General features: G+C 41.4%; 1 protein-coding gene across 1 annotated transcript in view; it reads right to left on the bottom strand.

The window, feature by feature from the left end:
• The window catches only part of LOC134528938 (uncharacterized), a 98723-nt gene that overhangs the window by 23443 nt on the left and 58935 nt on the right, over positions 1-16345 (bottom strand). Inside the window, exons 10-11 of the mRNA XM_063362607.1 lie at positions 15624-15748; positions 2177-2325 (exon numbers count right to left, since the gene is read on the bottom strand). Of these exons, the coding sequence (XP_063218677.1) occupies positions 2177-2325; positions 15624-15748 (274 nt within the window). The remainder of the gene's footprint in view (positions 1-2176; positions 2326-15623; positions 15749-16345) is intronic.

The raw sequence follows: 16345 nt of genomic DNA, 5'->3' as shown, positions 1-16345 counted from the left end.
GCTAGGATAGGCTAGGTTAAGTTAGGTTAGGTTATATTAGGCTAGGTTTGGTTAGGATAGGTAAGGTTAGGTTTGATTGTGGTATTTCGGCGTTAAGGTACATTTAAGAAACACACATAAATGCATTCAGTTGTTATTTCGGCTTTGTGGTACACAGCAGTTTTCTAGCTGTCGGCATTGTGGTCAATTTTGACATTCGGCGTTATGGTATTTCGGCGTTGTGGTAATTCGGCGTTGTGGAGCTGTCGGCGTTGTGGTCAATTTTGACATTCGGCGTTATGGTATTTCGGCGTTGTGGTAATTCGGCGTTGTGGAGCTGTCGGCGTTATGGTCAATTTTGACATTCGGCGTTGTGGTAACGACCCGTCCCGGAGGCTCGGCGCGCAGTGGACCGCCAGTAGCTGCACGTCCGCGCTCGTCCCGAGTGCATCACTGCACCACCGTACCCGTCCACTGTCACGTAGGACGGGATATCTTTTTTGAACTTCCTTTTTCGCACAGGCGCACGCCCGTTTTTACTTTATACTTGTATTACGTGCTCCGAACCTCATCTTGCAAAGTAACAACACGGCTGCATCCGTATGAATTTATATTTACACAGGCAGGTTGAAGATACCTGACACTTTAAAGTTGTCAATAACTTGTTCAATGGTGACGCTGATCCGATCTTGGTTGGAAGTTACGAGCGATGCCAGTCCGTTGGTGCGACGCAGGATGGCTTCACATGGTCCAGACGAAATTTTTTTTCTCCAGAATATACACTTTCGGTGACCGTCAAACAGTAACGTCACAATTTGGTCTTCCGTTACATTCAAAAAACTTATCTAGGGCTGACGGTTTTTTTTTGACAAAGACTATATGCGAATTATTATTTGACTCTTACGTTTGGCATTGTTATTTTCCACTATTTGTGAGAGAGAGTGAAACTGGCGTCTCACTTCAGAAACGTTATCCCTGAGTGACTCGAACACGATGTGCACTCGGTGGCGACCCGCGCGGATCTCCACGGCTCGGTAGTTTCAGATGAGACGTCTTGGAGACATACCAATTGTGTCTCGTTTTTCGAGCGGCAAATTTATCGAGAACAAGTGAGATAAGGCTGTTCTCCTTTACAGGTTAGATGCTAGCTATTGGGAAGTAACTTAACTCTCGCAAAGGGAAGTCAAAATCGGCGACCCGAAGTTGGCACCCTCTCCGTGTTAGTTTTAGTTTGAAGGGTGCGTTTAGATGGCAATTAACTCTATCTTTCCTATGCACTGTTTCTACCATTAGCGCTGTCTTTGTTTCAATGTTCTCTGTTGCCAGATATAAGCCATAATAATAAAATCATTTCAGACACAAATTTAGAATGTGGTAAATAATTTTTTATAATTAATTTGAAACATTGCAGTTTGTTAAGGAAAAGTTGGGTAGCAATTTTGGAAATGTATTTCATCGTATTATTGTTTTTTTTAAATCAAGCTAATTTTCTGAAAATATTCCATTTTTACTAATAAGGAGACTTAACTGAATGGTGGCAACTTTGCATGAACCAGTTTCTGTCATTAAATGTTTTTTTTTAAATATAATTGACTATTACCAATTTTTGATCTCCACCAGCTTAGCGCATAATTTCATGTTACTTATGGTGACGGACTGCTACAAAATTGGTGTCTCCTCTGAAATAATAATTGGTGTTTACCATCGAAACCATCATAATGCCAATAACTGTAATGCACTATTTTATATCATTGGAAGGATTAACCAACAGTAATTGTTAGAGACCCGTGAATTTCGCGGATTCATTTCGTGTTATGCTAAAATTCAAATAATTATACCTTAGCGCTGCTTCTTTCATTGGTTCTCTGTTAATCTGGAGGACTGAGGGCCAATTAGAGACCCTCACTCATAGAAGTGTCGAATCACAGGCCACCCAGTCGAGACGACTCACAAGTCAACAGCCAATGAACAGTTGCATTTGCCCGAGTGTGTAGAGGATATTGGAGTCCATCCTGGAGGTCATTGAATCCGCGAAATTCACGGGTCTCTAGTGATGGTGTTTTTTTGAACGGCAAGGAGCTGGGTCGTGTCCGGCCGGCAAAAGCGTGGGGAGCTGGAGTCGCCAAACCGGCCCGGGCAGGTTCGTGCCTGCAACTGTCCAGAGGGTCAGAAATAGGGGGGGGGGGGGGGGGGTTACCGTCCAGGCAGTCGCCGGCGCTGCGGCCGCGCGACCGCTCGAAGAAGTCGTAGTCGCTGGCCGAGTCGAAGAAGGCCGGGTTGCTGACGTCCAGCTCGCGCGCGTCTCGCTCGCTCAGCTCGCAGTTGTCCCTCTCGGCGCCCACGGGCCTGCAACACAACATGGCGGCCGTTCCTGCGCGGCGTTCCTCGGCTCACAGGACCCGCTCCAGATTCGCGAATCAAGAACCCTCCGTGTGTTGTTTGGAGGGTTTTCAGAACAAATATTGTGCGGGAGTCTACATATCGTCGCCTGAGAGTTTGAGTGTTCTATGTCCATTTTAGTCGGAACTGAGATATAAGCATTTGAAAGTTCAAACAACTATGAATATCATGACATAGAACAAAATAATATTGATCTTAAATTAAGAACAAACATTTTTATGTGCGTAGACATGTGTTGATAAAGTACAAATGAATATTAATATTAATTTCATGTCCATAGCATAAAAAACCTAAAAAGTGGACATAGAACACTCCAATACTCAGGCGGCGATATAGCAAAAAAAATGTACTTATACATATTTAATATCGTCCAGCCATCATTTTAACTAGGATCAATTAAATTAAGGCTAATTTCAAACACACACACAAATATATATATATATATATATATATATATATATATATATATATATAAACGTTTTAACCTGTAATATTTTGATCTAACTTTATTTCCGAACAGCTTAACAACAATCTTTAATCAAAACAGGCTAAAACCGCTGATTACAATATAAACAAACGTTTGCCATATTGGTATGTGAAACTCAGAACGTCTGACGGCTAAACATTCCTAATTTCTGGTTGCGTCTCGGTTGAGCCATCCTCGTTGACTGACTACCTCCGTCTTTGTAGTTGGAGCCAAACAACATTATTATTGTAAACAATAAAGAAAGCATTAAGATGGAACACAGAGTCTTAAGTATGTTTGACTCACCGAAGTTACGTCCACCGCAAATTTTGTTGCTGTAGCAAAATTATTACATTTAAATAATTGGAGTAACACCTTTATATTTCACCTATTTGTGTGGCGTGTCACTCCCTCCAATTATTTTAGGTGATGAACCTGATGCCGAAATTTGTTGGTCAAATTCAGACTCAGCTCGAACATACTAAGTAATTTCCTGTCTACGTTAGACTTCATTTTTCAAACTGATGTCCCGATTTATAAGACGTGTTCACGTCAGAATTCAAATATAATGAAAACGATTGTTTTTTGCTTTAGATAAACACTGTTGATTCGTTCTTTAAATGATTCATGCAAATGGGTATTGTAGTTTTTCACTGTTAGTCGTGGAAAGAGTTACGAAAAAATAAAAAATAAAAAATGAATATAAAAAATTCACAGAAAACAAGACTGAATCAGCTGATGACAGACAAACGGAAACAACAATGAAACTAAACAAGTATTATGTACAACACAACAACAGCATGGACAAAAATTGTTAAACCTCTAAATATTAGACAGCACAAGAATTCAACTGAAGGAACTTAGTCAAGAAAAATAATATAAAAACACAGACGAACACAGTGGGCTAACAACGACGAGACAGATTAAATTCCGGCAGACAACAAACCTGGACAAAGCAGCAAACATATAAACACAGCGATGAAGATAAACAAGTACCATGAGCAACACAACGACGATAGCACTGACGAACACAAAAGGTTTACAGTGACAACAGTTACGACGTTTAGGAAACTGACATCTGTTACCGTCGTCAGGCACAAACAGAATATTTGAAAAACTATGGGTTTATATATGTCAGTGTTCCTCTCCTTGCTGTTCATTGTTTTGCTGAGACTTGATTGTGGTTGTTCTGGGATTGCGTATGAAGTAATTCACTCGCGTATCAAACGAAGTTATCAGTAAGTTTTCCCAGATTTAAACATCACAAATGTTAGGGGGGTGCCTCCCATTTCAGGTCATGATTTTATATTTATATTTATAACTGATCAACTTTTAGAATTTTTCAATTGTTTAACTTTCACGAATTGAAAAATATATATATAAGGCATACTTTTTGCATAATTAGCTGCCAAAGTTACATTTTTAACGTTTTTGGGTTGTACAAATAAGTAGAATTTAATTTATTGCAGAACTGAAACTTTTTACGTTTAACTGTAATGCTACTTCATTATATGGTTTGCATTTCTATCACAAAAACCTATTCATGTTTCTTGGCTGTCAAAATCGTAACAAATTTGAGAATTTTGAAATTCCAGGTAAAATTAATTAATATTTTCTGAAAGAAATTCAAACAATTTCTTGAAGTAGCCAGTGGCATTGCAGTTAAACGTAAAAAAGTTTCAGTTCTGCAATAAATTAAATTCTCCTTATTTGCACAACCCAAAAACGTTAAAAATGTAATTTTGGCAGCTAATTATGCAGAAAGTATGCGCTGTACATATTTTTTTTTTTCATTTCGTGAAAGTTAAACAATTGAAAAAGTCTACAAGTTTATCTGAAATTACTGTAAATATAAAATCTTGACCTGAAACGGGAGGCACCCCCTTAAGCGAGTGGATCTCGCCCCTGAAGAGACCTCGGAGACTTCTCGGCAGCGGCATTAACAGATCGCTCGCCAGCCACCAAGGTGAGCCGAGGTCTGACTACTGATTGGCCGTCAGAGGGAAACGTGGTGGACGTTGCTGCGATGTTGGTTTTCCTCTGGGTAATCCTGTCGCCCATAAAAATTCGCCCGACGTAGCTACATTTTTAGTTATCCTGCAGAATTATTCGGCGCACCTGTTTTGCGGCTGGAACGATGTGATGTCTGTGTTTCAATTTCACACGGGAAGTGTTCAGATAATGCATTTGCCGAATAGACGACACCACATGCTCCCCGACCTACATGGAATCTCGTTTCAAAGTAGCATATTTAATTATATGAAATTTAATCAAACATTGCAAACTGTTTGTTGATGCAACCTTGAGAAAACAAATTATAATTTTTAATATGTTGGAAGTATTAGTATTTTTAATCAACACAATAATTTTCAATTTAACAGAATTTAGAATTTAGTTATTTTTAATTAATATGAAACCTTGAAAATTAGCATTTCTCCATAATTGTCCCATTCGGGGTGGAAACTAGCTTATTCCCAGGAAGAACTAATTATTTATTTCGATTCCTCTCGTTTTGAATTGATGCTCGACCGAAATCGATCTATTGAGTGAAATATTTTGTGAGTTATGAATTTTTACATTTTTCTTTCTTGAGAGTTTCTTCTGAAAATATTTATAGAAACTCCCCTTCATGTACGTAAATTAACATTTGATTGGAGTCGTAGAATAAAATTTAAGTATATTCGACTACAGTTTACACTCACTAGTTTTAGTATACTTTACCTTAAAACAAAACATAAAAGGGCAGATGGTTACATAAAGAGGGACAATGTAGTACGACGGGATGTGTTTTTTGCAAAGTGAGAAATATCAAAATTCCGAATTTTGTCAACTTTGCTTTCTAGCCCACATAATAAAATTTTTAATGAAGTCAATATAGAATTTCATAAACATACCTGAGTATCGTTATCTGATCGCAACAATAATCAGCCTTGCCGCGGTTGGCAGCTCTGCGCCGCCCCTCCAGAGACCGGTCGCGTGAGCCAGCGGTCCGTGCCTCCTGTTCCGTTCATGCCGTGCAGGACCCGGCACTCCACCGGTGCGCACTGCGCGCGAGAGCAGCGGTTCCGTAACCTCACGCAGGGGCGTCAATGCGCGGCCTTTCGGGATTTTGCTGACAGCCATTGACGTAACGCCCTTGTGTCCTAAGAACTGGGTTTGATCCCATCGCCTGGTAAAATTCCTGATTAAATAACAAATATAATATTTACTAAAAAATCCTACCCTATTTTAATATAAATGAAAAAAATATATATATATATATTAAAACAGATCATATGGTCCGAGAGTCGTCGAGGCGAACAGTGGGACAATAGCGAAAGCAAACCTAAAGGTATTTGAATTTCTGCGTGTAGCGAAATGAATCCGCGAAAATTTCTGGTCTCTAATCATTACGCATATAGATTCATAGAAAATTTATTTTGGGTCGAGATGGTCAACAAATATTTCATCTATTTCGGTTATATAAAAATATTTTTGACAGAAATTAGTTTTATTTTCAGACAAATCACAAACGACCTTGCCGTAGCTGCGTTTTCATTTGCTCGTTCAAGAGCCGTGAAAGCTTACCCACCGGTTAAAGCCAGTGCTGACGCAAACAAAGCACGACGAACCACCCTTCTAACCAACGATTCAGAGATGTATGGACTGCTAGTGGGAGGCTATCGTTGATTCAAATTGAAAGTCGCCCACAACCATGTAGATGACGCAGTTTGACAGCTTGGCGGGCAAAAAAGTGTCGTCAGCAGGAAAGACGCAGCCCCAAAGCAGATCACGCTGCTGCTGGCGTGAATTGCAGAAAGTTGACGGGATAAATGAACAGACGATGTTTCAAAGTGATTGGTAATTTGTATCGCATGACGTTCTTCATCAGTGACTTGATGTAAGTTTTTGGACATACGCCATTGCTAAAATGGCGTATGTCCAAAAACTTACATCAAGTCACGCACTCCCATTACACAAATCTTTCAAAGTTCTTCATCAGTGTCAGTTAAAAACAGCAAGAAATTGCCAATTTCTTACGTGGCATACAGTTTCATGAACAGAGCATAGCGTGGTAATTGACGTCAGGACTAATTATCCGCAATCAGTTTTTATAGTTTTAATGCAAAATATCGGAAAAGAGTGTATTTCATTTTCAGAGTTCTTGTTATTTTAGTTTTCAGATGTTTTGTTTACATTAAGAATAGTCGATTTTTATGTAAGTTTTTTTTTCTAACGACATTACTGATAAGATTTGTTTTAATGCAGTTTTTTGGACATATGCCATTACAGTTTTGCACTGTTTGTCATTGAAAAATTCTGAAAATAAAATAATATAAAAAATTCACCGTAAACAAGACTGAATCAGCTGATGTCGGAACAACGGAAACCAACAATGAAACTAAACAAGTATTATGGACAACACAACAACGACCGCACGGACAAAAAAATTGGTCGTCTGTAAAGTCGGCTTACGGACGATAGTTTAACGTGACAACGTCATCACAAAACATTGATGAAATGATTGCATAATTTATGAATAAAATTGAATCATATTTATTGAATTATCACTATTTTGTATGGATACAAAGAAGGAGTGAAATGAAATCTACAATTTAATTGATAAATTTACTTTTATTTGCACTCATTAATTCAAATATGTTTAATAATTTAACTAAGAGATTATTTTAACTAAAACTTTTATACATGTTTGCTAGATAACTTCTTCCAATCTGTGTTATTCTGTTAAGGATAGGACGATGATAGGAAAAGTAGGAAACGAATAGGAGTGTTTCAAGGATGTTGTGAAGGAAAATGGCTTACCCAACACCAAAATGCAATCAAAAATAATATATTTGCGCCACGGACTCTTCAGCAATGCTAGGAGGAACGGGTTAGCAAATAGCAATGAAAATGTTACATTGAAATGCATGAAAACAGAATTACGCAACGGACTCGGTCGCAATGCTAGGAGGTTCAGGTTAGCAAAGAGCAATATAAAATGAGCGTAACAGGACACAGCGAAACGGGACAATGTGCGTAACGAGACACTTTTTCGTGCGTGCAGCCGGCGTTCATCTATTTATTAGACGTTGTCACGTCAAAATGTTCAACCTCTAAATATCAGACAGCACAAGAATTACGTTGAAGCAACTTAGTCATGCAAAAAATTTATACAAAAACACAAACGAACACAGTGGGCTAACAACGACGAGACAGATTAAATTCCGGCAGACAACAAACCTGGACAACGTAGCAAAAAACTAAACGCAACGATGAAGGTAAACAAAGTACTATGAGCAACACAACGACAAAGCACTGACGAACACAGAAGGTTTCCAATGACAACAGTATGGATTTGTATTACGGATGTTGTGGTAAGTGCGATTGTCGGCTTGTCGCGAGGTTATGCACTCACGCAAATGTTCAGCAAAAGTTCAATCGTGTTTAGCAAACGTGTGGTACATTTTATTTTGTTATAGGTACATATTTTTAATTTGTGCTTTACAATTTCTGATAAAAAATTCAAACAGCTAACTATTAGCTTTTTTGAAGTTATAAGCCTACAGTTACTTTTATCGGTAAAAGATTTATTATAGTATATAGACTAACGCAACTACTAAGTAGCTTGTGTAGTTTATTCCTTGAACCTAATGGCTTGATCCTGTATAAATTTATCCTGTGGTACATGATGCTGGCTGTTTTAATTTAGTACGTCTAACGATCCTGGACATAACAAAATCTTGTAATATAACAATGAAATTAAACCGTAAGTTGAATACGAATGAAAATATTTCCACAAGACCTGATATAATATGTATATATTCTGATATTCAAGTTTTTGTTATGTCCAGGAACTTTTGACGTACTAAATTAAAGCAGCAAGAATCGTGTACCATATGATAAATGTATACAAGATGATGCCATCAGGATCAAGAGATAAACTTATATTTGTGATACGGGAAAATTACTGCATGAAATAGGCCTACTGGGTAAACTCACCATGTAAATATATGATTTAACACATTGAGCACTGAACCTCTTGAGACCTGTTTCATAGTTGACTGTAAAAATCTGTGCATTTCTCCAGAAGTACGAGTTTCAATATGTGACCAGCAAAAATAGTATGTACCATTAAATTTTTTTGCTCATGTAAAATGCACGTCTTTGATTGACATTTGTTAGTTGCATCTAGTGTATTCTGTCTGCATTAAAGGCAGAAAGACAGCCATTTTTATAAAATATAAATTCTAAATGTTTTTTTGCATACAGATATATTTTTAAATCATCCTCTAAGAGGTCTGAATCTAAAATACAAACATTAATAAAAGGCAACTAAAACTCGTATGGGCACGTACTTATACGACAACAATAATAACAAACCCACGCACATAATTAAGATGTAGTTATTATTACATTGCAATAAATTATTAAAAATTAATAAGACACAGTGATGCGTTAAATTCTAGCTACCTTATTAAATAACTACCCAAAATAAACGAAGTCGATTTAAAAATTAATATACATGTTGGTCACAAATGCTGGGTCGAAGAAGGCTCAGCTAATTTTCAAGCTCATTTAACAGCGCGCTTACAAATCGCACTGCAATTAACTTGTTTTTAAAATTATTTAGTCACAGGTGTAGGCTGTCACCTGAAACTTTCTTCCTTCTCAACACGTCTCGTCTTTAAATAGCCCCTGGTGGCAGACCAACCGCCTTACGTCAGTGCTTGTAAAGTTGCTTGCAGTTTTGTATTAAGGCGTAATGCACCCCGACTTGGTTCCGCGCGATCAAACGTGACCGGACGTAAACAGCTCGTCAACACTCTTGGGGGGGGAGGGAGGAGGAATAGGGGAGTACCGAGCCAGGTTGGTCGTTTATCGCCTTAAAAGATCATTGTCCCAAGAAAGTAAACATACCGCCTAGAGAGTCGTTCGAGACCGAGTACTCCGCTCTCGCTGCCTGAGAGCGACACGCCGCAACTCACCACCACCACTGCCTTGACCACCGCCCAGATGGGAGGCGTCACGCTGCCCGAAGCCACAAGTCCACTGGTGCGGAGATAGCCTCGATGGGGGTAAGAGACATGTCTGCATTTATTGGGAACGCAATCTGCCCTACGACCGGAGGAAGCAGCCGACGCCGAGCTACGAGGACTCGTCCGACTACAATAACGGAGGTTACTCGCTCAACGAGTAGTGTACTCACTCAGCGATTAACATACCGAAAAATCGTTCCTCGGTATCCGAGCGTACTCGCCGACTGCTCTAAGGGCCGGTTTCACAAAGTCTGGTTATCGTCCGGTTATCTTCTGATTAAAATTTAAGTGCTGGTTAGCAGAATTACCTGTTTCTCAATATAGGGTTAACAGTAATCGGCCGATTAACTGATGGTAACCAATGGTTAAGTTAAACACAAGAAGAGGTTCTGATTAGTTGGCTACTGCTGATAGTTTTGAGGTTATGTATATTTTTGAAGCTGTTTGAAACCACATAGTGTGCAAAACAGAGGTAATTGATTGAAGTGCCGCAGTGATGATGGCGAATGAATTAAACATTTTGTTTGAAGATGATGATGAAGAAATTGTTGATTATTTAAATAGACCACGAATATTTCGAGTAAGGCCAAATCACTTTCAAATGAATGACAGTGAATTTGCAATGAGGTTTCGGCTTAGCAAAAATATGGTCCTAGCACTGTTGCTTTGTGCCATATTTTTTGTATATTAAGCGCCCCATGCTTTTTTCTCATTTATACTCTTATTGCTTATATACTATTGTCATAAATTAAATTTTAAAATTATTTTTTACTTTTTAGTTTGATAATCTTTAAAAGCATGTTTCTTTAGTTTTTTAAACTATATTTATTTTTAACTTTTTAGTTTGATATTCTTTAAAAGCATGTTTTTTTAGTTTTTTAAACTATATTTATTTTTAACTTTTTAGTTTGATATTCTTTAAAAGCATGTTTTTTTAGTTTTTTAAACTATATTTATGTATAATTATCATAGGGAAATGAGTTACCGACACTACCTATTACCATCTGAGATAACTATTTGGAGTTGCAACGTCACAAAGAAATGGTAAAGTCTCTCCGAATTATTTACAGTTAGATGTATGGATATAATCTTAGAATTTACCGGGAGTAGAACCCACGATCGCTGAATCCGAAAGCTGACGTCACAGAAGTCACAGACCGCTCGGCTAACGAACGTAATGAAATTGGTGGGACATTTTACAGTGATAAGCCACTCACTCTTAGTCGAAAGAGTTACAGACGGACAGACAAACAAACATACAGGTGAAGCTAATATAAAGCATGTAAAATAGAAAGACAGTTGGAAGTGTTTGACATTGTTTTAGGTTAAATTTTCCACTAAAGATATAAGTAATTCCGTTTCCGAAGCAAGAAAATTTCTGGATCGTGGCCGCTTATTTTCGTCCATATTGATGTTTGTTTACAATTTTCTCTAACCGAACCTTAAACACTGGCCAAAAGTAACAAACGAAGGTAGCACGACAGCCAATCGCGATCCAATACGTCATCGCCTGGTTGCCATATTTCCTTTAACCGTTGTTTAGTTAAACACTCGTTAAAAATACGTTGGGAAACAGTCAAATGATAATCAGTACTTTAATGTCCTGTTTAAATTAATCGATCGATTAGATAACCGAAACTTTAAACAGACTTTGTGAAACCGGCCCTTAGTGGTTACTCTTCGAGCGAGTAACCTGGAAGCAAGTTTCGAGGACTAAATGAGTGCAAGACGGGTGTAAGTAACACACTGGGAACGTTTCCAGAAAAGGGTTGGTTGATCAAAGAATTTGGCATCGACTTTGGGATGCGTGTGTGCATAATATACTTACATCGCTTGTATACGACTGCTGCTTATTCCTGTGTTATTGTGCGGGAATGTTCCTGAGAGTGACAGTACAAACTAAAACTGATGCGAGACATACTGAGTGTGTCCAAGGTCGACACCAGTAGCACTGGCCTGGAGGCTACGAGTAGAGGTTCGGCAGGGGTGGAGGGTGTCTCTTGGCAAGGGTGGAGGGGGTCACTCGACAGGGGAGGAGGGGGTTACTCGGCGGGGGAGGAGGGAGTCACTTGGAAAGGATGGAGGGGGTCACTCGGCGGGAGAAGAGGGTTCACTCGGCGGAGGTGGAGAGGGTTACTCGGCAGGGGTGGAGGGTGTCACTTGGCAGGGGTGGAGGGGGTTACTCGGCAGGGGTGGAGGGGGTCACTCGACAGGGGTGGAGGGTGTCAGTTGGCAAGGGTGGAGGAGGTCACTCGACAGGGGAGCAGGGGGTTACTCGGCGGGGGATGAGGGAGTCACTTGGCAAGGATGGAGGGGTTCACTCGGCGGGGGAAGAGGGGTAACTTTGTGGGGGAGGAGGGGGTTACTCGGCGGGGGAGGAGGTGTCACTCGGCGGGGGAGGAGGGTGTCACTTGGCAGGGGTGGAGGGTGTCTCTTGGCAAGTGTGGAGGGGGTCACTCGACAGGGGAGGAGGGGGTCACACGGCGGGGGTGGAGGGGGTCACTCGGCAGGGGGGGAGGGTGTCACTTGGCAAGTGTGGAGGGGGTCACTCGACAGGGGAGGAGAAGGTTACTCGGCGGGGGAGGAGGGGGTTACTCAGCGGGGGTGGAGGGGGTCACTCGACAGGGGAGGAGGGGGTTACTCGGAGGGGGAGGAGGGGGTTACTCGGCGGGGGAGGAGAGGGTTACTCGGCAGGGGCGGAGAGGGTTACTCGGCAGGGGAGGAGAAGGTTACTCGGCGGGGGAGGAGGTGTCACTCGGCGGGGGAGGAGGGGGTTACTCGGCAGGGGTGGAGGGTGTCACTTGGCAAGTGTGGAGGGGGTCACTCGGCGGGGGAGGAGTGGGTTACTCGGCGGGGGAGGAGGGTGTCACTTGGCAAGTGTGGAGGGTGTCACTTGGCAGGGGTGGAGGGTGTCACTTGGCAAGTGTGGAGGGGGTCACTCGACAGTTGAGGAGGGGGTTACTCGTTGGGGGAGGAGGGGTCACTCGGCGGGGGAGGAGTGGGTTACTCGGCGGGGGAGGAGGGTGTCACTTGGCAAGTGTGGAGGTGGTCTTTCGGCATGGGTGGAGGGTGTCACTTGGCAGGGGTGGAGGGTGTCACTTGGCAAGTGTGGAGGGTGTCACTCGACAGGGGAGGAGGGGCCACTTGGCGGGTTTGGAGGGGGTCACTCGGCAGGGGAGGAGGGGGTTACTCGTCGGTGGTGGAGGGTGTCACTCGGCAGGGGAGGAGGGGGTTACTCGGCGGGGGAGGAGGTGTCACTCGGCGGGGGAGGAGGTGTCACTTGGCGGGGGAGGAGGGGGTTACTCGGCGGGGGTGGAAGGTGTCACTTGGCAGGGGAGGAGGGTGTTATTCGGCGGGGGTGGAGGGTGTCACTTGGCAGGGGTGGAGGGTGTCACTTGGCAAGTGTAGAGGGGGTCACTCGACAGGGGAGGAGGGGGTTACTCGGTGGGGGAGGAGGTGTCACTCGGCGAGGGAGGAGGGGGTTACTCGGTGGGGGTGGAGGTTGTTTCACTTGGCTGGGGAGGAGGGGGTTACTCGGCGGGGGTGGAGGGTGTCACTTGGCATGGGTGGTGAGGGTCACTTGGCAAGCGAGCAAGAGACAAAACGTAACATATATATATATATATATATATATATATATATATATACACACACCTCTAGGTCGTTGCTCCTGTATTATCCATTCCAGACCGCTCAGATAATTCCAAATAGTGTTTCACTGTCTAAGATGCGCGACGCGGTTCATTGGCTCGCTAATGACAAAATGGGGGAGGGGAGGGGTGTTGCCACTCGATACGAAGCTGGTACGGCACCACTTAGCATAGTTTCACCCTCATTTCTCCACACAGAATTGTTACACATAAAAACATTCTCACCAAAATTCTATAAAAAAACTGCAAACTAAAACTACACTTTTACACCATATAATGGCTTGAAAAAAACTGTTAAAAAGCATCCTGGAAGGCAATACAGCTGAAACTGATTCCACATGCACTCTTTACTTTTCGTCCTTTTCCCTATTATTACAGTAACAGATTTGCAACTAACAAAGCTGAGTTCGAGATTCACCTCGCAAAATTAACATTAACACGACAATAATGTTAAACGAACGCTTCTATTTTACCTACAGCTGAAGAATGGATATCTAATATTATTTACTAAACGACGAGAAGGACTTCTCGCGGGGCACAAGTTTCAGAATCCGACAAAGCATCACCACATCACGATGTTTGATAGCGCTATAATAACGGTAAAGTTGGGGGTACACTAGGCTTCAGCTATCACAATAGTGCATTTAAGCATTAATGGCTAGCCAGATATAGGCATGATGTTACCGAAAGCCTCCTTAAATGAATCATTAAAGGATTTCACCCATTTTTTTGTTGACCTTTCGAATAGTTGCAAGAATCCTTGCAGAATCAACAACGCATCCTTTCGTGAAAGGCACCCCTGTGGCCTTTAAGAGGTTTGATGATATCTTTTTGGTAATAATGTCACGATGGTCTTTTGATTAGCTAGCCCACTACTGCCTACACCCTATTTGGGCGAGAAATATAAATATAAATATGCTATATTTTTTTCAACAGTTTTTGGCACATAATAGTTTGTATTGCTAATTATTGCGAATTGGCCTTCGCTAAATCACATATCACATTTTAAGAAGTTTACTAAGACAAAAAATAAATAAAAGAGTAATACTCAAAGTCTTTACAGGGAATATTCTTTGTAGCATCTAATTACTTTTATCTTCAGAAATTTCTTAAAACTATGTGCAATCTTTAACGAAAACAAATTTTGAAAATAAACCGATAGAAAATTGTTTTGGCCTAAAATTGGTTGAAACTCTACTTCTTAATTTATTACTTTCAAACGATCAATTTTAATGTGTAACAATTAAAAATTTCTTGAAATTGGTGTAAAAAATATTTAAAAGCAAGCAAATAAATGTTAAAAATATGATTATATTTGAGACACCAAGTTGTGTTGGCATCGAAAGAATTCGGACGTCTGTTCACCACTAGTTTTTCACGGAATGCTGCATTTACATTAAATGATCATTGGCTAAGGTCACGTCAGTAAAAGATGCATTCTAATTATTCTGAAAAAACAAATCTGTGTAGACAAAACAAATCTTGAACAAACGGTACTAAAAATAAAACATTCCTAGAATTTTGTTTAGTTAAAATGTAAACATATAATTAAAACAGATAGCAGGCTTTCACAAACTATGTCTGTTGAACTATCTTGGCTTTTTAGATTGAGCCACGTCGCAGCGGTATTGTGACGACGTTTCGCTCTGCATTACAGCAGGGATCTTCAGGGTTGAGAATCAACTGAGAGCTGAGGTATGAACTTACCAGGGGTCTTCTTCAGGTAGCAAATCACAATAGGCCTCCTCCCATTGGCTCCCTAAAGCAAAACCCTACTACCTATCAGCTGTCAACCTTGGAGATGCATGCTGCAATCCATAAAAAAAGTAACGTTTCAAATTGTTTTTCTAACATTTCAACGTCAAAGCCAGGATAATTTACAATATTAATAATTCTGACTACAATCTGTATCTCTTGAATAGTGATTAATATAATGCATTTGTGACCTAACCTAACCTAATCACGAGGTATTTGTAAAGAAACTGCCTCTTCGGCGCATGCGATGAGCAGTTAACGCAGTATCCGTCGTTCGTGAGACGCCCACGACGCCAAAGCTATGATTGGCTGGAGCTGTAACCGCGGCAGGATCACCGCGTCCCGCGACTGTACCTGAAGTTGAAGGAGCGGCAGAGGAAGTCGCGCGCCTCGTTGCACTCCCGCTCGCACAGATGCAGCGACGGCACCGACACGAAGCGGTGCACGAACTGGCGCCGCAGCCTCAGCCGCACGCCCACCTGCAACCATCCAGCGATGCCACATCACGCAGCCAGTGTTGCCACAACGCTCTGTGAGTGTTGCCTCACTGAGCAGCCAGTGTTGCCACATCACTCAGCCAGTGTTGCCACAATGCTCGGTGAGTGTTGCCTCACTGTGCAGCCAGTGTTGCCACATCACTCAGCCAGTGTTGCCACAACGCTCTGTGAGTGTTGCCTCACTGTGCAGCCAGTGTTGCCACTTCACTCAGCCAGTGTTGCCACAACGCTCTGTGAGTGTTGCCTCACTGTGCAGCCAGTGTTGCCACTTCACTCAGCCAGTGTTGCCAAAATGCTCTGTGAGTGTTGCCTCACTGTGCAGCTAGTGTTGCCAGATCACGCAGCCAGTGTTGCTACAATGCTCTGTGAGTGTTGCCTCACTGTGCAGCCAGTGTTGCCAGATCACACAGCCAGTGTTTTACCAATAGACAATTCCTAAAATACTTATATTACTAAAAATTTAAATTATATATTGGAAATAATTTTAAAAATCTATAGTACGAACAAATATTACTGTTACAAAATATAAATGTTTTATGTTATTTTCCGTTGTATCTTAAATTTTTATTCCTTGTTCCA

Source organism: Bacillus rossius, chromosome 2, assembly GCF_032445375.1.
Source record: "Bacillus rossius redtenbacheri isolate Brsri chromosome 2, Brsri_v3, whole genome shotgun sequence".
Lineage (NCBI taxonomy): Eukaryota > Metazoa > Arthropoda > Insecta > Phasmatodea > Bacillidae > Bacillus > Bacillus rossius.
The sequence above is the reverse complement of the archived record's forward strand: the minus strand, read 5'-3'. Positions and strand labels throughout refer to the sequence as shown.